This window comes from Danio rerio, chromosome 20 (genome assembly GCF_049306965.1).
Source record: "Danio rerio strain Tuebingen ecotype United States chromosome 20, GRCz12tu, whole genome shotgun sequence".
Classification (NCBI taxonomy): Eukaryota; Metazoa; Chordata; class Actinopteri; order Cypriniformes; family Danionidae; genus Danio; species Danio rerio.
Genome location: NC_133195.1, coordinates 36375979 through 36398149, shown reverse-complemented (window position 1 = coordinate 36398149; position 22171 = coordinate 36375979). Strand labels below are relative to the sequence as shown.

Below are 22171 nucleotides of genomic sequence, written 5' to 3'. Positions count from 1 at the left end.
TCAGTTTTTATATTCAGATTTCTCCCTCTAGAGTGCAAGCTTGGAAAAGTTAAAAAGTGGAAACCCCAGTACAAGCCTAACTGCAGTGTTGAGAATACAATTTCACTCAGATGGATTACAGCTCCGTCTTTATGCTGATTACTATATAAAGCAATTTTCAAAGTGTGAGATATTAAAGAGCTTCTGTGCTCATGTCTGTTTTTAATTCAATGTAATTTCTGAATGATTTCAATTATAGTTTAAAGAATAGCAAAAGTGATTGTGCATGCTTTTATTTTTGAAGAAATGTCCCCATCTAGTTGTGAAAAGTGAAATCTGTAGTGCTGAGAATTTTCACTTGATAAAAAGGCTATATATGCACCTAACATGCTTTTAAATGAATATTTTCTGATTCTCTTGTTGAAGCTGGTTTGTTTTTTCATTATAATTACCTTAAGCTTCACATTTTTAATCGTCCAAAAAAATGTACCCTACATTTTACTTAATCTATATTTCTAGAGTACATCACATGGGAACCGTTTAGTGGTCTGTAACTCCAGCTCAGGATTCACTGGGCCTGTCAAGAGAAATCAGGTTGGTTTAATTAAAAATGAATTAAACTGAACAGCCAAACTGAACCTTAACATAACGTAATGCATTCAGTCATTCACCTTGGAGGTCGTGTAAAGATGCAGCAGCTGTCTAAGCTCAGAATTCTGCTGTTGTATGTTCTGTGTTTCCATCAGAAGCTCGGTCCTTTCAGTCAGTACAGCACTGAGGAGAAAGCATCATTGAGAAACAGTTTACCTTATTTTCTATTGATTAAGTCCAACTCAGTTGACTTACTGGTATTTGTTGAGAGCTGTATCTAGAGCGTCCCATAGCTTGAGTTTGGACTCAGGCATGACATTAGCAATGCTTTCCCAATACGCTGCATCCTCAGAATCATCTCTCATATCCAACCCCAAAATACTGCTTTTATGCGAAGCGTGAACATCTCTGGACACAAAATAACATGATATATATTTTAGGGAATATGCATGAGAGTTGAAATATCGAAGTTTGAACTTGCAGTTGCACTGACTGTCTGCAGAACTGGGCTGTAAAATCTTTGAGAGCCGCCAGCAGGTCTTCAGTGTGGATGAGGTTAGACAGCTCTTCTGCTGACTCTCCCTGCCCATTGGCTGTCTCATCCTAAACAAAGACAAAGGAGAAATGTTCATTCATTTCCTGTGGCTCTGTGAGAGTTCAGCTGATGGGAGAATAGATTTACCTTCGTATATTTACTCTCATGTTGTCTGTAGTTCATGAAGAACTCTGCCATTTTATACACATCCTTCTCACTCTCAATTCCGATTGCCTGTATGCATTAAAAGAAGAAATCAACGTGGATTTTGATAATGCTGGTTATGATTATGTAAAAATATAACAACACTCATTGGCCAGTGTATTAAGTACACCATTCTTGAACCCACTTTTGCCTTAATGACATTGATCCAGTAAAAAGCTGGAAATGTTCTTTCGAAATTTTAAACAATTTCTCAACCGCATCACAACGGTACTGTTTTGCAGTTTGTGTTGGCCATTTGAGTCTAGTGAACCCATTGTCATGTTTTGGAAACCAGTTTGAGATGTTTTGTGACATGGATTGTTATGCTGGAAGTAGTCATCACTTTACTGTGGTCATGAAGGGGTGTACATAAACAGCAACGATATATCAGATTTAACTAGTTTGGCCATTCTCCTGTAACTCCTGGAATCAATAAAGCATTTTCAACCACATTACTGCCTCTCAGTGAATATTTATTTATTTATTTTCAGATCATTCTGTATAAACACTACACTCAAAAAAGATATTGGCTACTTGTTCAAACTACTTATTCAAAATGAGCTGAAACAACTCACTTGAGGTTTTTCAATAACATACTTACATTTGTAAAAACAATCAAATTAACTTAGTCTAGTGGTGTTGGGACAACAAGAAAGTTTTGTGTGGAACCCAGAATTTTTTACAGTGTAGAGATTATTGTGCATGAAAATCCTAATAGATTTATTCCAGCAAATCTGGCACCAACAACCATACCACTTTTAAAGTCACTTAAAATTACCTTTCTTCTCCATTCAGTGTGAGTTTGAGCTGTCTTGACCCTGACTACATGCATACATGTTTTGAGTTAAGACTGAATGATTAGAAATGTACATTAATGATCATTGTATTGGTTTATCTAATAAAGTGCCAGATGAGTTAATACAATTCATAGTTATTGAAGATATGGTGGTGAGGTTCCCTATTGATGAGCAATATTTGCCTAATTATACTTACAGAGAAAATGGCATCTAGCTTTATGAGGGACTGTTCATTCTTCTCCAGAGGAGACAACAGCATCAGCAGTTTACTTTCAACAAGAAAACCCTGACAAAAGAGAAATGAAGAAGATATTGTATTAGTCTGTATATGAAGATGTGATGATGGATTATATTTTTATGCCATGGTGATTTATGGATTACTGTCACCAACCTTTTATTTTCAAAAACTTGATCACTTTAAAGGAAAGATTATAATCTATTTATAAAGCCTCGATAATTTAATTAAACTTTCCTGAATTTGAAGAAGTGTAGAAGTAAGTAAAATGGTTAACAATCTTCTCTATTTCAACACTGCTAGTAAGTACATTCACATGGACACCAATAATCTGATTTTAGTTCAATTAAGACAATACTCAGATTAAGAGTCGACCATGTAAAGAGATTTTTTATATTAATTTAATTCGATTAAGGTCATAATCGAACTAAACAGAAATCGAATTAAGTCAAGTGCGGTATGCCGATTTTAGTCACATTATTGAAGAGCAGTACAGACATGTAAACACCGCAATCAAACTACCGGCATGTAGGATTTTTAAAGCATTTTGCAACAGGATAGACACATAGACACTCAACCGTTAATGACTGTTCCACCAGTGTGTAGCATCCACCTAAATGACGCGAGGGCAGCCATATTCTGCTAGACCGCACGCCAGCTGATTGGTGAAGAGGAGACAGAGAGATGAAGCCAATTATGATATGGGGATGGTTAGGAGGCCATGATGGACAGAGGCCAGTGGCCAGGATGTTAGGGTTAAACCCCTACTCTTTTTAGAAGGACATCCTGGGTTTTTAAATGACCACAGAGAGTCAGGACCTTGGTTTACATCTCATCCGAAAGACAACGCTCAGTATAGAGCGGTATAGAGCCCCCTTCACTATACTGGGGCGTTAGGACCCACACAGACCACAGGTTGAGTGCCCCCTGCTGGCATAACACTACTTCCATCTGCAACCTAGCTTTCCCATGTAGTCTCCCATCCAGGTACTGACCAGGGGCCACCCTGCTTAGCTTCAGTGGATGACCATGTGAGAGTTGCTGACTAATAATTCGATAACTGATGTCCATGTAAACATAGTCAGTGTTCCATACTAGACTGCTAACTTACTACATTTTTTTATAATTGTTTTTTAGGGGTTTTCACCTTTATTGTATAGGACAGTAGAGAGTATTGACAAGATAGCATGAGTAGTAGAGAGAGGAAAAGGATCGACATAGGACTGTGAGGCAGGAATCGAACTCGGGTCGCCATGAGCACCAGAGTGCATATGTCGATGCACTAAGCACTACACCACTGGCACTGACAGTAACTTGCTACATTTTAATTGGCTTTTCACACTTATATGTTTATGGTGGGAAAATACAAGGGAATTTGTTTTAATGGTTTTCCAAAATAATTTTAAAAATGTCTTCATTTACCCTCATGTTGTTCCCAACTATCAGAAATTTGTTCACAAATTAAGATTTATTCAATTAATTGTGAGAGATTTCTGTTCCTTCGTTGAAAGTCTTTTCACCCACACAAAAATTCTAAAAAAAAAAGATTTTAAAATAAATCTATGCTAATCGAGTAGTTTAAGTCTTTAAGCTAAGACTTTATGTACTGTATGTTGAACAGTTTTAATATCTATGAAAGTAAATAAGGTCCAACAAAAAAATACAAAATGTCTCCATTTATGGTCCACAAAAGCATAAATGGAATTTGAAATGACATGATGAAATGACATGGTACGTAATACCTAATGCATAAATATAAAGCATTAAATACAGAAAGAAAAAGAGAAAGAATCCACCCTATAAACACTCACCATTTCATCACACAGCAGCTCTAATATGCTCTTCACTGTTCTTTTGTTGAGTCCAGCTGCAGTGTCCTCATCTAAACCCCCTTCTGGTTCTCCTTTCAATGTGTCTGCAGCAGCTTGTGTGGCCGTCCTGAAAGTCTTCTGCTGGACTGCTCCGGATCTCTCCATGAAGGGGAGTGGCGGAGAAGCCCACTCCAGACCCAACTGCTGTTCATGAATGACCCTGTCTGTCTCCAGTGCTCTGTGTGTCAGAGCCTTCGCCTCGTCTTCACACATCAGCCATAACTTCTCAAGCCGCTCCGCATCCAGCGCTGCAAAGTGTCTGTTCACAAAACACACAAGCACATGGTTTGTCTGAATGCGTTTCTAGGTCATGATGTGAATTACTGCACTCACCTTGCTTTCTTCTGCATGTCTTTGTACTGTTGACTGATGCGCGTATAGTCATTGCTCAGAGACTGGTTTCCTGCTTTCGACTGCTTCTCTTGTTTGGTCAATTTAGACTTCAAGTTGTTCAAAACATCTTGCATTCTGAAAATAATTTCACATCAGTTTGGCAGATATATTTAACTCAAGTTTGTGATTGACATATCCAAATATTTATACTCTACAAATTCATTTTTTAAGTCAACAAAAAATCTGTGGTAACAAATGAAACTAGTTTTATTCTTTACTTAATCCCAAAGGGAAAGTCACAGCACAGCTCTCCATACTATAAGATAAATAAATAAATATAAGATAAATAAACGTATAAAAAAAGAGAGTAATATTAATAAAATTACATTCATACTGCACACATTGGTTTCAAACAACGAGTAGACACTAGTCCATATCTACAGTATTAATGCTATTACAATTCAGCATAGTTCATCTAGTATGACTTTAACTTTTGGTTAATCTGATCACTGTTGGTAAAAATGACTTCCTGTATCGTTCCCTGTTACACCGGGGCTGAACTAATCTGAGCTAAAAGAGCTTGTTCACGCTTGGACTGTATCAAAAAGGGGATGACTATCGTGGTTCATCATACTGACAAGTCTGTTCATCATTAGATCATGTGCAATTTTTTTCTAAAGTGGGTAGTAGGGTTGTCGAGATACCATAAATTTATGTTCTTATACTATACCAGCTGAAGTATTGTGATACCATGTAGTATTGCAATACTGTAAATCATTTTTCAAATCCATGAAAAAAGGAACGTCAGAAATTCTATATTTTATTCATTATAATAGGCCTACTTGAATTTAATTAATAATTCCCTTATTATTGAAAAAAGTATTTGCACGTCACTTCACCTAAAATGTATTCTTTTTTTTTATTTAGTGGACAACTGACCAAATACATTATAATAATTCGTTACAAAAACAGCATTTTCCCAACCAAATTAGGCATTATGAAGTGGTCAAATATTGTTTCAATGTTTCCTATATCTATTGTTTTTTTTTTTGTGTGTTATCAGGTGAGATTCCAAAGTAATTCAAAATTTCACTTTGTGAGTCATTCTTTTTAAGAGATTGTCGCAGTTGTTGCAGCTACTAAATCATATTGACAAGAGCAGAAATGAACTGATTCAGATTCAAACTGAAGCATCAGAAAACGTGCAATAGGCTACCATAAGAGGTGCAAATTCTACACAGTTTTGCAACCTTAAAGGGCTCCATAGACTATTCAGATAAAATGATCTATTGTTGCACAATCGTGTGAGCATTCAGTGACTTTTCCACATGCAACATTATGTATTGTAGATAGACCGTTAATGACGAGACTACGGTTTACAAACTACAGTGGCACTGTCAGAATTTTGGAGCCATAGTATCACGATACTACCATATACCGGTAAACTGTGCAACCCTAGCGGATAGTACACCCGCCACAACAGAACCTTCCCTTTTTATAAGCTTATCTGATTTGCTTTTCTCCTTCTCCAACAGTCCCTCCTTAAATTAGCCATGACATCCATCCATCCATCCATTCATAATAAAAGCATAGTATCTTAGCATCTTAAATATTCTCTTGAATATTCACTACCGTTCAAATGTTTTAGGCCCTTAACCTTTTCAATGTTTTAATGGAATCTTTTATATATTCAGCCAAAGTTGGACTTATTTAAATGAAAATACAATAAAATATTTTTTTGTGAAATATTAATAAAGTAAGTACAGTCTTCAGTACAGGGTGCTTTTAAAATAATTCTAAAATGCTGGTTTGGTACTTTTGTAATTTATAATAAATAATACATAATTTTTTTGCGAATACAATTATCCATTTCAGATTCTGGCCTCAGATTTCTGAACGGCAGCGTGCTAAAACTAATTTGTTTAACTCCTAAAACACATACCTAATAATTTTCCTCTTCAGCTGGGATTTAATGATGGCGTTCTCTTCCTCTTTTTTCTTTAGCACCTCATATTTGTAATCAAGTTTCTCCTCGTTCATATGACAGTTGAACTTCGTCTGTTGCACTTTCATCCTTAATTTCTGCACACACAAATAAACATACATTTACCATAGTTTCATGTCAACAGTATATCCACTTATTTCCATATCAGAGATTTACCTGTACTTCTGTGTCCATTCTGATTTTGTCTATGTTGTATTCTTCAGCGGTCTGAACTCTTAGCTTCTGCAGCAAGTCTGCATACTCCTCCATTACACTTAAACTCTGCATCATATTCTTCAGCTGCAGAGAATATGCATCCAGTTTCAGTCAAAGGTATTCACATTAAATCTTAAATGTGTTTTTATGTGCAGCACCTCTTTCTCATTACGATCCTTCCTCTCATGCTCCCATTTCTTTTTGTGTTTGGTTAACAGCGTTCTTCTCTCCTCATCTAATGAGTTCTTTAATTTACACAGAAAATAGCATTCATAGTTACGCAATTTTGTATGCTGAATTAGCTAATTCCATATTAAATCTAATCTATGAGAAAAAATACTATGAAAAGTGCAGTAAAGGTTGTGTCCTCCGTCCTGCAGAGGGCAGTACTACACCTCAATCTGATGCAGGTCTTCTCGATATGACTTTTTCAGAGTTGAGATCTGTTCTTCCATCCTCTCCACAAGAAGGTCTATGTCTTTAGCCTGTCTTTTTAGGTCCTTCACATAGCGATCATCGCTTGCCTTCAGCTCCTATAAACAAAATTGGAATTCATTCATTCGTTTTCCTTCGGCTTAGTCTCTATTTCAGAGGTCACCACAGCGGAATGAACTGCCAACTATTTTGGCATATGTTTTACACAGCGGATGCTCTTGCAGCCGCAACCAAGTACTGGGAAATACCCACACGCTCTCTCATTTTAACACACACTCATACACTACGACCAATTTTGTCCATCCCATTTACCCCTAGTGCATGTCTTTGGACTGTGGGGAGAACCAGAGCACCTGGAGGAAACCCACGCGAACATGGAGAGAACATGCAAACTCCACACAGAAACGCCAACTGGCCCAGCCAGGACTCGAACCAGCGACCTGCTTGATGTAAGGCGACAGTGCTAACCACTGAGCCACCGTGTCACCCATAATCAGAATGATTTATTGATTTAAAGTTTGTATGTTTATAAGCATTTGGTGGGAATTGGTGTGTGTGTCTCTGTGTGTTTGTTTGTTTGTTTGTGTGTGTGTGTGTGTGTTCACCTGCTGGAGCTCACTGATCAGTTTATTCTTGTCTGCTATAATCTGTTCACAGAGCTGTTGCTGGCTGCTCAGAGCATCTCTCAGATCTAGTGGAGTCTGCTTCATTTTAGCATCCGTCCATTTGCGATTGATCTCCTCAAACTTCTCCTGACTGGATTTGGCCTCGTTCTCCAGCTTTTCTCTCCTAAGTGACATGTTTTTAGAGAGAGCATACTTTTAACACAGGTACAGTTTCAAATGCTTCATCATTTCAGTGATACTTCTTATAAAACTTAAAGGTGTGCTCACTCTTTAGACAATAATCAAACAGCACTATTATCAGGAGGGGAAAAAAGTCACTGTAAAAAAAATCGGTAAAATGTACAGACAAAAACAGCAGCTGTGGTCAATAGTATCTGGATGCAGCCTTTATGATGCAAGCTGAGATTGCATCACTCAGCGATGCAATGTCAGACACAATGAACTTAATAGAGCAAGTGATGTCACTGTGACGGGTAGGGTTAGGGGTGGGGTTAGGTTAGCACATTAAAAAGCATTGGATGCAGCTCAGATTGCACTGCACCAGGTCTGCATCCAGAACCCTCTCGCTGTGGTTGCCAGAACTTTTTTTTTTTTTTGTAAGTTTATTAACAGTGCTTGAACAGTAACAGAAAGGCATTAATACTTTTTAGAATTACACAAAAGGCTGAGATAACAATCAAATTGCATACATTCACAATCTTTCCATCTTCGTTAATAATACGACACATGTAAATAAAATAACAAAAGTTAACAAAAAATAAATGTTAAAGAACCTTAAGTAGCAGGAAAGTTAATGTTCTCAAAATATGAAACCAAAATCATCTAAGGATCAATATAAACATCTTGCTTTTTGGCTTCTCATCTATCTTAATGTCTTCAAATACCTCACAAATCTTCTTTAAACACCACAGTTTTAAAACATTTACATTTATGAATATAGAATTTTAATAATAACATCAAATTATTCATTATTTAAGATTTCTTTTTATCCTTAAGTATTAGACCAAACTTAATAATTTCCAATGAGAAGACAAGTCTTATAGATATTTTCGGTTGTATCCAAACTAATACTTCATCCCAAAATCTTTGTACCTCATTACATTGGAAAAACAAGTGTTCCGTAGTTTCTATAAATAAATTACAAAACTGGCATGCATTTGAGTCATCAATATTGAATTTTAACCTTAGAAATTCTTTTGCAGGATAATTGGGATTCATAATTTTAAAGTGCAGTTCTGTGGTTGCCAGAACTACAATTAAAAATGCGGTAGAAACCATTAAAGAATTCTAGATTTGACAGTAAACTACTGTATTTCATTCATTTACAGTTTTATACACCCTTGTCTTGAAGTACTAACACTACATGTCATAACTTTGTTACACAGACAAAAACACAACCACAAGCAGGTGATAATGAAAAAAAGTAAAAAAAAAATTAAAAAGATAAAAACAAAAAGTTGTGTAATGAACCAGTACTTATCACGAACAACTTTTCCCACAAGAAGAAAAGCAGAAGGTCCTCATTGTCATTCAAACAACTACTAAACTCCATCATGGTAACACACATACAATTACATTAAAGCAATAAACATTTTTATCAACATCAGATGTAACATTAAACTCTAATGTACATAAATGACAAGAAACAAAATCCTAAAATGAACCATAGTATTGTCAACAAAAAGGCATAAAAAAGTTCATTTACAGTTATTAAATGTATATATTAAGGAAAGGTACTGTTAACCAGGTTATGGATTTTAATGTAACATTTTATTTTTATTTTTTTTTTTACACTTTATGCTTGAGCATTCTGTCTAGTGTTATCATGTCTTAGTTTTGGTTTGTTTGGATATCTTTGGTCCATGTTGCTTTAATATTTTAGACAGTTAGTACCAGAGTTCATTTAGAGTTCTTTTTAGAGTTCATTTAGTTCATTTCCATTTTTTCCTTCCCATTTTTGGGAAGTTTCTTTCTAGTTTTGTTCATTTTTACATGAACCACACTAACAGAGCAGTCACACCGGGGTTTGTTTTAATCAAACCTAAACTCCCAGGAATAAGTCTGTAAATGCTGTAATCTGAACTGGACTGACACACCTTAAAAACTGGTCTCTCTATGTTTAAACTTAATAATGAATGCAACATAGGTGCAAGACATCTAAATCGAACTATAAGTGCGAACACATAGGGGCTGCATCAGTGTGTACCTCAGTCGATGTCCCTCCTCTAGCTCTGTTCTCCTGTCAGACTCTCTTGCATCTGCAGCTACTTGAATGTTGGTCACCAACTCTAGTCCATCACTTTTTAATTTGGCCATGCGCTGCACAATGACGAGAGCATAATGTCATGAAAACCAGATTTACTTCTCACGTGAATAATATTCAGTATATTATTTATTTTAAAACATTATTTGCTTATTGATTTTTCTTAATTATCATTGTTATAGGGGGTTTATAATGCCAGAGTTCCGGAGAAGAAAATATTATCATATATAGATTATTTTCATTAGGCAAAATATTTAAGAGACATTACAATATCTTGTTTTTGAAATAAGTCTCTTCTGCTTGCAAAGGCTGAATTTAATTATAATAATTTAAAAAACATAAATCCAGTAATACTTAGGTGTGATTTTATTACAATGATTGAATTTTCAACATCATTTCACAAGTTTTCTCAACTGGTACATGATCATATAGAGATAAAAAACAAATTCTGATTAGTATAATTAATATTGAAAACCAATGTGCTGCTTTAAATTCGTGAAAACCGTGAAGTATTATTATTCAAATCTACTACTAAAATTGAAGATTTGTTTTTTTTATTAAAATAACAATGCACAACATTTTAATTGCATTTTGATAAAATTTTTGAGCTTGGGTAAATTATATATTATATTATATTATATTATATTATATTATATTATATTATATTATATTATATTATATTAAGTAAATAAAAGCAATATTTTAAATGTTAAAGATCTGTTTAACTGCAGATAACAGACTCTTTCTCTGTGCTCCACTTCCTTTTGACTTTTCCGTGTTTCTTCTTTAACGTCCTCCTTTCCCAGGTCATCTTCACCAAGCCTTTGTCTGCAAAAATATAGCGTGTCATTGGACATATAAAATCTCAAAAGATCGAAGACTGACACTTTTATTTCTAACTAACGAAGCAAAACACATGAGGTAATGAACTCGGAGACTAAATGGATGTGTAACGTTAACTTACTTGGTTTGGGCTTCTTTTCTCGCTGCTAAACGGAGGCGGCGGGCTAAAATTCTTTCCTCTTTTTTGTCAGACTCAACAGATGGTCTAAGTTCTTCAGCCTCTTCTCCTGCTGCAAAAGCTTCGGTCTGGTGCATTTTTACTTACGTTAAAAAGCGCTAATCTTAGCGGAGAAAAGAAACATGAAGAGGAAAGTGTGAATGGACGAGGAATGTTTACAAAAGCGTTGCTATGATACAAGTGGCCACGTGTTATTACAGCCAAACGAGAAAAAAAGATCAGGGGGAAAGGTTGCATTATATTTATTTAAATATGATTGTAAAGCAAAATGATGAAACCCCCTGAATTATTAGCCCCCTGCTTATTTTTCTCTCAATTTCTTTTTAACGCAGAGAAGATTTTTTCAACACATTTCTAAACATAATAGTTTTAATAACTCATCTCTAATAACTTATTTATTTTATCTTTGCCATTATGACAGTAAATAATATATAAATATAGCTAAAAGGGGCTAATAATTGTTCCCTTAAATTGTTTTTATTTTTTATTAAAAGCTGCTTTTATTCGAGCCGAAATAAAACAAATAAGACTTTCTCCAGAAGATTAAATATTATCAGACATACTGTGAAAATTTCCTTGCTCTGTTAACACAATTTGGGAAATATTTAAAAAAGAAACTAATTTTAAAGGGGGTTTAATAATTCTGATTTCAACTGTACTTATATAATTGGTATATTCATATTTATTTGATAATATTATGTAATTATTAATTCAGTATACATTTTTAAATGTACATAAACAAATCTTTTACTACTAAATATTTTCATCAGAAACGAAAAAAAATAAGTTTGAGTTTTCTTGTTATATTCTATTACCTCATGTTAATTTTTTCATTTAAAAAAATAATATAAGGATTAATCTAAGTAAATAAAGAAATATTTTAGTTTTCACTTGTAACTGATCATATTGTAGACCACATAATTTGTGTTATTTAAATTTATAAATTTGTTTTAAAAACTTTAAATATCTATTACTTTGTTATCACAATGGATTGTGATATCTAAATTTTAAACAAAATAAATGTAATTTCATAATGCTTTTTTAATGTTTAAAAATTATTTTGTAAAGTATGTGTCAGGCCCGTTGCCAGAATAGGTTTGGGTGGTTCAAAAGACCCACCCTCTCCGACAAAGGTCCAGAATTTATACCATATGAGCTCATTTGTCCTATTTTGACTGCTATGCCATCATAAATATTGTAATTAACTCATCGAAGATTATTATTTGCCTAATAACTGGCAATAGGCTACTTGACCTTAATAGGCAGTTTTTTATTAAAAACTTTAACAGATTAATTTTTTTTCTAATGATATACGATGTAATATTTATATTTTAAAAATAATACATATATAAATACGTTTTTTTTTTCATGTTTCTTTATTGTGAATCTTTAGGAAATGTTTTTGGTACATGAAAAAGTATGGTTGTGATGACCACCTGACAAGCTAATCCAGAAAAAAACGTGTTAAAATGTCACTAAAATGCAGTATTTAAATACTTAACTTTATAGTTAAATATAAATGAGGTGAATAACTACAAAAGGTCTACTTTTTGAGAAAAAAAGAACCCCCCTTTCATCAGCCTGGCTGCGGGCCGGTGAGTTGATATTATATGATATGCCAAACTACATACATATTTGCCATAGAAGGAAAATGAGAACAAACAAAAATAATTGCATGGTCATAACTCAAGGAAAAAATACTACATGTCAGCGAGCTCCTGGCAGCAGCAGCTGTTTATATAGCAGAAGAAATGTTTGTGTAAGAAGCTGAAAGTGGCGATAATTTAGGAAAGCTGTCTTTGTGGCTTTTCTTTTTCTTTCACACTCTCTGATGTCTGATAACTTTTGCCATGCATGGCTGGATTGGTTTGTGTCTAGCTTTATTTATGCACCTGACTGTGCCATCAGATTAAAAGACTTTAGGCATCACATCTAATCTGTTGTGACTTCTCTGCATATAGACTAATTTTATTACTCTCCAAATGAGTCTTTTGCACATCAATAACATAAGAAGTCTGTCATAAAGAGTAGATATATGCACTGGGGGCTCTTTTTTCAGTTTTAGCATTCAATATGAGTGGATCCCACACTGTACAGGATTAGCAGTGATGTCCAGGGCTAAAGTACTACTGCTGGCATGATAATTGCATTGGTGATTACAGTGGCTTAATGTTCAGCACTTTTACCTTTAGCTTGACTGACTGTATTAGCTGAAGAGATACAGTGCTGAGTATACCCCATTTTGCAAAATGAATATTTTTATCCATTTTTCAGTGAATATAGGCAATGTATTTTAGTGCATTTAAACAAAACAGATTTATTAAACAGATATATTTATAAAAAATTATATTTTAGTCACTAAACATATTTAGAAATTGAGCTAATACAATTAAAATCAAGCAAAATATCGCAAAAAAATTTATAAAATAAAATACAACCTACAAAATTTCAACAAAATTTTTCTATTTTTTCTTCTTTGGATTTTTTCTCTTTTTGAAATTTGTATTTAATATTTTTCTGGGTGTACTAGTTTTTGGAACGTTATCGTAAGTTATTTTGTTAGATAAGCTCTAGATTTGGCTTAAGTACTTACTAATCTAATGTATATGCACAAACATAATAGCTTCCTATTAATATACATATATATATATATATATATATATATATATATATATATATATATATATATATATATATATATATATTTTAAAAATAGATTTGTGAGGGGTGTACTTATATATGCTGAGTACTGTATCAATAAACTTGATACACACAGACTGAAGTTCTCTAATGCATGTGCATCCATGTATGATTTGCCTTTTTAAAGTCTAAGAAAGGGCATTACCATAAAACATAGACAGACAGCATGAATAAACATGCAGAATAGAAATATCGGAACGCCAATAAAACAATTTAGCTATTCAAATAAGCCTAAGGGTCTAGTGAAATCAAAGGCAGTTGATTCATTAACTCATACCTTACAATATTTTTGGTGTAAATTTATATGTCTTTCTAATATGACTAATGCAAACTTTATCCCTGTTGTTAGCATGTTTTTGGACTGCAAATCACGTTTTTGATCCAAGTAATTTTTTGTTTTCTATTTTTTTAAATAGTATGCCCACTGTACACCTATCTGCAGTTATTATTGCATTTAGGTGTTGGATATGTGTAGGAATTTGTGCTGACATTTTTTATTTACCGTATTGCTTAATTTAATTTAGATATATTGGTCCTGCTTTATTTTGATGGTCCGTTTGTTGAATTAAGTAACATTGCATCTACATGCCAAATAATTCTCATTAGATTATAAGTAGACTGTTAGGTTAGGGTCGGGTTTAGGGTTAATGTAAGTTGTCTTGTATTTGCAAAGTTTCTTATAGTCAGTTAAATTTCTGTTGAAGGAGCAGTATCCACAGATATTAAGCAGTTTACTAATAAACAGTTTACTTATACTCAAATGGACCATCAAAATAAAGTGATACTAATTTATTTTTAAATCTAATATTTATAATAATTTAAGCCTTTCAGCTTTTGTCGAGTAAGCTATTTTTTTAAGCAAAGTACACTAAAGTTGGATCTTTGCTTGATGTGAAATTTCTGATGCTAAACCAAAGCCTGTATAGAAAAGAAAACAAACAGGAGAGTAAAGGGAGAAAGAGGATATACGCAAGGAAGGGATTAAACAAACGGGATTGGTTTAAAACGGGCACGATTAGACAGGGAGACACAGCAGAGGATTAGTCTGTGTTTGTCTGCGTTTCTGCATGCGTCTTCCTCTTGTTTCTTTCACGACTTTTATACAGGACTGTAGCGCGGCAGGATGACCCAACAACAGGAGAAGCTGGAGTGTCTGATGAAGAGTATGGAGGTGCTGCTGAGAGAGGTGGAGCAGCTACGTGGACACTGTGGCCATTACAACCTGGAGCTCAGTCGCCACATCACCGAGCTCCGCCTGGAGAACCGGATACTGACCGACAAATACAACGCTCTGGACAAGGAGCTGCAGGAAGCCTGGGAGACCATTGAGGACCTCCAAGACACCAAATATGCTCTGGATGCCAAAGAAAGACAGGCTGAGAAGCTGAGCCGAAAGCTGTGATTAACTGTAGACATGCAGCGACCAAAGGTTTTTAGGGTTTAGCGCCTCAATGCAGCTTGTTGATTCAAGCGTATTCATTTTCATCCTTATATTTAAGAAGCAGACACTCTCCAGCCACTTTATCAAGTACTGTTAACTGGAGATCTCTAATAAGTCAATCGCATGGCAGACAGTCAATGCATTCAAACATGTAGATGAAGTCAAGATGATCTGCTGAAGTTTAAATTGAGTGAAGAAAGGTGATTTAAGTGACAACGATCACTGGTGTTTATAAAAATACTCCAAAAAGGAGAAGATATTAAGTGAGTGGCACTTCTTTGGGTGGAAGTGGCTTGACGATGCCAGATACCAGAAAAGAATGGCAAAACTGGTTCATGCTAATGAAAACAATGACAATGTTAACTCAAATAATGACTTGTTACAGCCAAAAAGGAAAAGATATCCAGTGAGTGGCAGTTCTTTGGGTAAAAGGGGTTTGTCAATGTCAGATATCAGAGGAGAATGGCAAAGCTGGTTCACGCTGATAAAAACAACAAGAATATTAAATCAAATAATGACTTGTTACAGCGGATAAGAGCATTTATGAACACAAGCTTGGCGAAACCTGAAGCAGACAAGCTACAACAGAAGATAAGCACACTGTTGACTCTCTTTGTGAAAGGACACAATTCACAAAAGCTCACCAAATGTTGACAATAGAAGTCTAGAAAAAATTGTCTGGTCTGGAATGTTTTCAATTTTGCTTCAACATTGGATGGAGGTCAGAATTTGGTGTAAACAACAAAAAAGCATGGTTCTATCCTGTCTTGCATCTTTTCAGGCTGTTCAGGTGCTGGTATTAAATAAGAAGAATATTTTCTTGACCCACTTTTGGCCTCTTAGTACCACTTGAGCATTGTTTAAATTTTATAGTCTACCTGAGTGCTGTGACCAGCCATGTCCATCTCATTGTATTGGATAATGTCATGTCACAAAGCTCAACTGATCTCATATTGGTGTCTTGAACATCCAATGAGTTCACTATTCTTAAGTTGCTTCCACAATCCAGCAAAGCGCTTTTCGGTGTTGCTGGAATGGGTGATATGCATAATGGATTTGTAGTCAACAAATGTCAGTATGGACCAAAAACCTTGTTGAATCTCAAGAATTAAGACACTCCTGGCGTGAAAATAAGCTCAATCTGATTCTGCAATATGTACCAAATAAAGTGGCTGGTGAGTGTATGTCATGTCTATATATCTTTTCTATGTGGAAGTGAAGCAGTCCTGTAGGTAAAGTTGGCACAGTGAGTCTACATTCTCCTTCACAATGACAGGCATTTTGGTTGCTGAAAAGTGAAAGGGACTAAAATAGTACCTTAGAGGACTGAATGTCACACTGAAAGAACTTCCACCCCTATGATTTAATACTATATGTTTAGTGGCACTAGAGGAACAAATGTGGGTAGAGCATTGAAAAGGTCCCTGCAGAATCTTTCACACATTAAATAAATATGCTTTTATAATCTCTTTCTAAATTATATTTTTAGGCTGTGGTCCGATTTAGGTTTTAGGATTACATGGTCAGTGTTTGGAATTGACGACCAGATTTACTTACAGAAGTTCTGAAATGCCCTGTTCACAGTTCAGCTTACAAAAGATGTTTGGACACTGTCTGTATGAATGATAGACTGTAAAGAATATGGACAATGCATCTTCATATCGATCAGCATTAGAAAAATGAAGTCAAAATGGCCACTGATGATGCCATTTGGAGCCAGAGGTATCACTGTCTAACCATACCCCTGTCTAACCTTAACTCCTGCTGATTAAACTTCATAAAAACTGATTAGTGACTTACAATTATGTCTGGTTTGTTTCCTTAGCTAGTTAGCTAATACTAAATAACTTAGCTTAAAAAGTTCAAGGAAGAACCTTTAATATACATGAAATCTTTCTGACGCACAAAAGGTCTCAATCAAAGTCAAATAGTCTAACATGACAGAAACCATCCTCATGAATATGGTGGTGGTGTTTGTTATCGATACTGCAGACAGTCACCAGGAGGCGATCAAAATGTTTTGGCTCCCCTTTTCAGTTAACTGGCTACACATGCAAGTGACAATGTCTGGAAAAAAAAATATCAAAATAGATTTGTTTAGGAATTAAGTTATTGCATAATTTCTGAGATGCTCACAGTCTACAAAACTAAATGGGTCAGCTAAAACGTCAGACTTTACCCAGAACCCAGAACATGCTAATTACCGCATGCAGCTCTCTTTTGCATGAGGTGTTTTTACATACAATTTTTCACTGTGGTTTTATTTACACACAAAGGCTTTACAAAAAAAGAGAAAACTGTTTAGAGTCCTAATAATTAACCTTCTGAGCTATAGAAAGCATTTATCACGTTGTAAATAACCTAAAAAACTTTGTGAATGACAATTTTACAGAGACAGGTCATTGATATCCTTCTGTGGTTTAAAACATATATTGTGACCTACACAAAATATATTCAATCTGTCAAAATAAATGAAATATTTTTCAGAAATTTGAGTTCCACTTTATATTAAGTGACCTTAACTAATATACTTACATTAAAATTAACCATTTTGTTACAAATTGTGTAATAAAGTGTTTTTATATTGTAGTTATGATTGATTAAATGCATGCATGTAATTACATCTTTAATTACACTGTTGACCATCCATTACACCTTAACCCACACTTAAACCTACTCATAAAACCAACTTAACCCTACCCATATCCCACCTCAAGAGCATCAGAAGTGTGCTGCAATACGCTATGAATACATTGTAATTACTTTTTGATGAAATTACATAGTAGTCAAGGCCACTACTAATACAAAGTGGGACCTAAGTTTGTTTCATTTCTACCAGCCCATAATAAACATGTATGATCTTAAACTATATTTGTGCTGATGTCACCATATTATAAGATTCAGGCATGGATATGTCTCCTGAGAGGGGTTAATTGTAATCTGATCTGGCTAGTGTGAATTGGTAGGTTTGTGTACGTATGCACAATGGAAGAGATATTCAGTCCTGAGTCTGCATGGACATCAGTGTCACAACTCTCTCGCCGTGACCGAGTCAGCTTGACATTTACAAAGACGCTGAGAAGGTGAGTAACAAAGGGACATTTGAGTGATCTGTCGATTTTGGTTTACACATTTAGTAAAAAAAAAAAACAAGTGAATAATCTGTGTTTGTTTTAGATGATGCTCCACTCTCTTCTCGGGACTTTGTGCCTGATCTCTGCCGTTTTCAGTGTGAGTATAACCATAAACATTGAACACATGCTCAGAGTTATTATATCTGATACCAAAACCACACATTTCAACCACACATTAAACTAAATGTTGATATTTTCAAAAAACTGATAATATATTCTGTTAAAGTTAAAATTATTAGCCCCTTTTTTAATTTTTTTCTTCTTTTTTTTTTAGAAAATATTTCCCAAATGATGTTTAACAGAGCAAAGAAATTTTCACAGTTTGTCTGATAATATTTTTTCTTCTGAAGAAAGTCTTGTTTGTTTTATTTCAGATAGAATAAAAGTAGTTTTTGATTTTTTAAAAACCATTTAAGGTCAAAATTATTAGCCCCTTTAAGCAATTTTTTTTCTCTGGGTAGTCTACAGAACAAAACATCATTATACAGTAACTTGTCTTATTACCCTAACCTGCCTAGTTAACCTAATTAACCTAGTTAAGCTTTTAAATATGACTCTAAGCTGTAAAAGTGTCTTGAAAAATATCTAGTAAAATATTATTTACTGTCATCATGGCAAAGATCAAATAAATCAGTTATTAGAAATGAGTTTTTTAAACTATTACATTTAGAAATGTGTTGAAAAAGTTTTCTCTCCATTAAACAGAAATTGGAGAAAAAAATAAACAGGGGGGCTAATAATTTTGACTTCAGTTGTATAAATATGCAGAAAAGATGTTTTACATTTGGGTCTTTTAGAAAAAGGCAATTCACCAAGGCTGTTTAAGGCTTTTCTATGTCTGTGTCAGATGATAACCAGAGCGTTTGGTTGCAGTTGAGGCCACCATCTGATGATTATTATGGTGAATATGGCCCTTATGGACCCTGCAGCCGTACATGTGGTGGAGGAGTCGCTGTGAGAACAAGGATCTGCAACACGATGAGGTGAGTTGAGTACATCTGAAACTTTTTATTTTTTCTTTGTAGTCTATTTCATTTAAGTCATCTTCTGTGTTTTGATATTAAGGACGGATGGTGGACACAATTGCGTGGGACCATCAAAGTCCTACAAGCTCTGTAACACACAGGTAGCTAAGTTAACAGCTAAACAAATGCACATGCTGTTTTCATAAAAGTGCTTGTTCAGAGCTGTAACATTTGTCCTCTGCAAAGGAATGCCCTGCTGGATCTAGAGATTTCCGTGAGGAGCAGTGTTCCCACTTTGACCAAATGACCTTCCAGGGGAAACGTTATACCTGGCAGCCATACTATGGAGGTAGAAACACTTATACAGTTAAATGCAAAATGAATAGCTCTCTGGTTAATTTAAATTTAAATTTAATTAAATATTTCCCAAATGATGTTTAACAGAGATGATCTTTTCCATATAGGCTATTTATTGCAATAGGCTTTGTCGTTATTGTGTAGTTTTATCTTTAACCCACACAGAATCTGCATGCTCTGAAATCTACAGATTTCTAGCCAATCATTGAGTCTATTTATTGACATGTGTAAATGTGTGTACATTTATATTCATTCAGCTTTTAAATTTTAAATTTTTAATTTTAGTAATATTATTGACTAATATGAAAATGTTTATTTAATTTATTTACAATACAGCGTGTAAAGTAATATTTTCTGTCTTTTAGTAGATGTATTATATGATAGACTTACTTTGTTTACCAAATAAGTGGATCTAGATGGATTTGCATTTTAAACATTAAATAAAAGTTAAAAAGCTATTATTTTTATTTCATATGTTAGGTTTTTAGTTATGATACTCCTAAAATAATTCCGCATAAATCTGCTAATTTTCTGCAGAAATAGCAAAAAGTGTCAACAGATTCTGTCTGGCCCTACTTATAGGTATAACCCACACCAAATAAATTGTATTTACCCTTAAAAATGCAAAAAGAAAGTAATGTTCATTTAACATCTGTCATTATAAAATGCAGTTTGCCCTAGGCACAAAGAATGCCAGGTTGTTTTGGGTCAAATATGTACAAAACTCTTCTGCAATTGTTGTGTTGGAACCTTAATGTCACAATTTGTCTCAGACATTGGGTTAAATAACCATGTTTTTTTAATTAGCATTTTTATTGTTGTTGTTGTTGTTTTCTTGTTGTTTGTTCTTTTATGTAAAAAGTATATATAATAATAACAACAATCAAGTAATTGCATTACTTAAGTAATCAAATTGATCTAAATTACTATTACTGTCACGTTTATTGTCCCCTTTGAGGCATTTGTTCTGCAGCATAATAGAATTACACCATTCACCACACACACAGGACAGACATCACAGAATATTAACAAACTAAATCATTAAAAACAGCAGCTACGCTTCCCATTAAAATTGAGCAAATCAAGAGCAAAGGGAAGATTGGAGCTTTAGGAGTGAAACTAATCATTTAATATATAATCAAAATTGTTTTATTATTTTTATTTTTCAAATATTTCCCAAAAGCTGTTTGATGTTTCCTATAATATTTGTTCTTCTGGGAAAAGTCTTAGTTGTTTGATTCTGGCTAGAATAAAAGCATTTTAAAAGTATCATAGAGAACAAATCATTTTAAGGTCAGTATTATTAGCGATATTTTTTTCAATTGTCAAAACAAACCACTACACAATGATTTGCCTAACTACCATAACTTGCTTTATTAACCAAATTAATCTAGTCAAGCCTTTAAATTGCACTTTAAGCTGAATGCTGAAAAATATGTAGTAAACTATTATGTACTGTCATCATGGCAAAGATAAAAGAAATGTGTTATTAATGTGATTATTAAAACTGTTATGTTTAGAAGTGTGATGAAAAACCTTTTTTCCCATTAAACGGGGGCTAATAATTCAGGAGGTCTAATAATTCTGACTTCAACTGTAGGCTATATACAAGTGAGAGAGTTCTGCTTTTGTATTATGTTTAGAAACGCTCCTCTGGACTAAGATAAAGTGACCTGCGCTGTTATATTTTTTCCAGCTTCAAACCCGTGTGAGCTGGTCTGTGTGCCCAGAGGAGAGAACTTCTACTACCGTCACAGACCCGCTGTGGTGGACGGCACTCTATGCCACGTGGGCCGCAGAGACGTGTGTGTTGAGGGCGTCTGCAGAGTACGTGTCAACAATGCTACAACAACACAAAACCACACACATACACACACTCATTTCAGTCTAACACCATTATTTGTGCTGAAGGCGGTGAGCCATGGAGAGATTGTGGGCTTTGAGGATCGTGATATTCCTGTCACTTCTAGACATGGACCTGGTGCTGCTGTCCATCTGGACACTTACAGGTTATTCATCACTGTTTTGTTTGTTTGTTTTTTTGCATCTGTAATGAAATTTAAGTATGCATTAATGCATGTAAATGGGTCAGAAAATTAAAGAGGTTTTGTGTCCTGTTTAATATAATAAAAAAGGTATTGATTCATTAATATAATCAAAAAAATATTGATTATAGAGGCATACTTCGAAAAATAACCATCTGAAAGACTTTGAGGATCTTGAATTTGAGGATCACAATGCAGTCCCAATACACTAATTAATTCAAATGTAATTTACTTTCTTTTTCAATCACTTAAAGAGTATATTGAAGGAAGGTTAGAATTAGCATATTGTTTTATTTTTTCATAAATATATGTAAATATAGCAATAAACGGTAATAGTAGATTCCTTACAAAGGAACAGTGGACAAAGAAAAGTTATTTTGAAGCCAAAAACACGCACACTTAGTCTTAGTTAAAGTGTACTGTACTTACAGCAAGGGCA

At 34.4% G+C, this 22171-nt stretch overlaps 2 protein-coding genes across 7 annotated transcripts in view; one reads left to right on the top strand and one right to left on the bottom strand.

Annotated features, from left to right (window-relative positions):
* Positions 1-256: 256 nt before the first annotated feature.
* On the bottom strand, positions 257-11247 carry drc1 (dynein regulatory complex subunit 1 homolog (Chlamydomonas)). Its single transcript, NM_001127468.1, is given in 16 exon segments — positions 257-556; positions 651-753; positions 826-978; positions 1064-1173; positions 1253-1339; positions 2303-2392; positions 4153-4471; positions 4546-4680; positions 6488-6627; positions 6707-6829; positions 6904-6990; positions 7141-7278; positions 7786-7969; positions 10013-10125; positions 10810-10897; positions 11034-11247. Coding segments are annotated over 16 exon segments (2013 nt in total). The 5' UTR covers positions 11168-11247; the 3' UTR covers positions 257-547.
* The window catches only part of paplnb (papilin b, proteoglycan-like sulfated glycoprotein), a 23573-nt gene continuing 9239 nt past the window's right edge, over positions 7838-22171 (top strand). For 2 of the 6 annotated variants that reach the window (XM_005160691.6, XM_073932496.1), the window contains exons 1-8: positions 7838-8010; positions 18198-18314; positions 18409-18462; positions 19239-19348; positions 19431-19491; positions 19577-19679; positions 21384-21514; positions 21599-21696. In XM_005160691.6, the coding sequence (XP_005160748.1) occupies positions 18409-18462; positions 19239-19348; positions 19431-19491; positions 19577-19679; positions 21384-21514; positions 21599-21696 (557 nt within the window). In that variant the 5' untranslated portion in view covers positions 7838-8010; positions 18198-18314. 6 annotated transcript variants of the gene reach the window in all.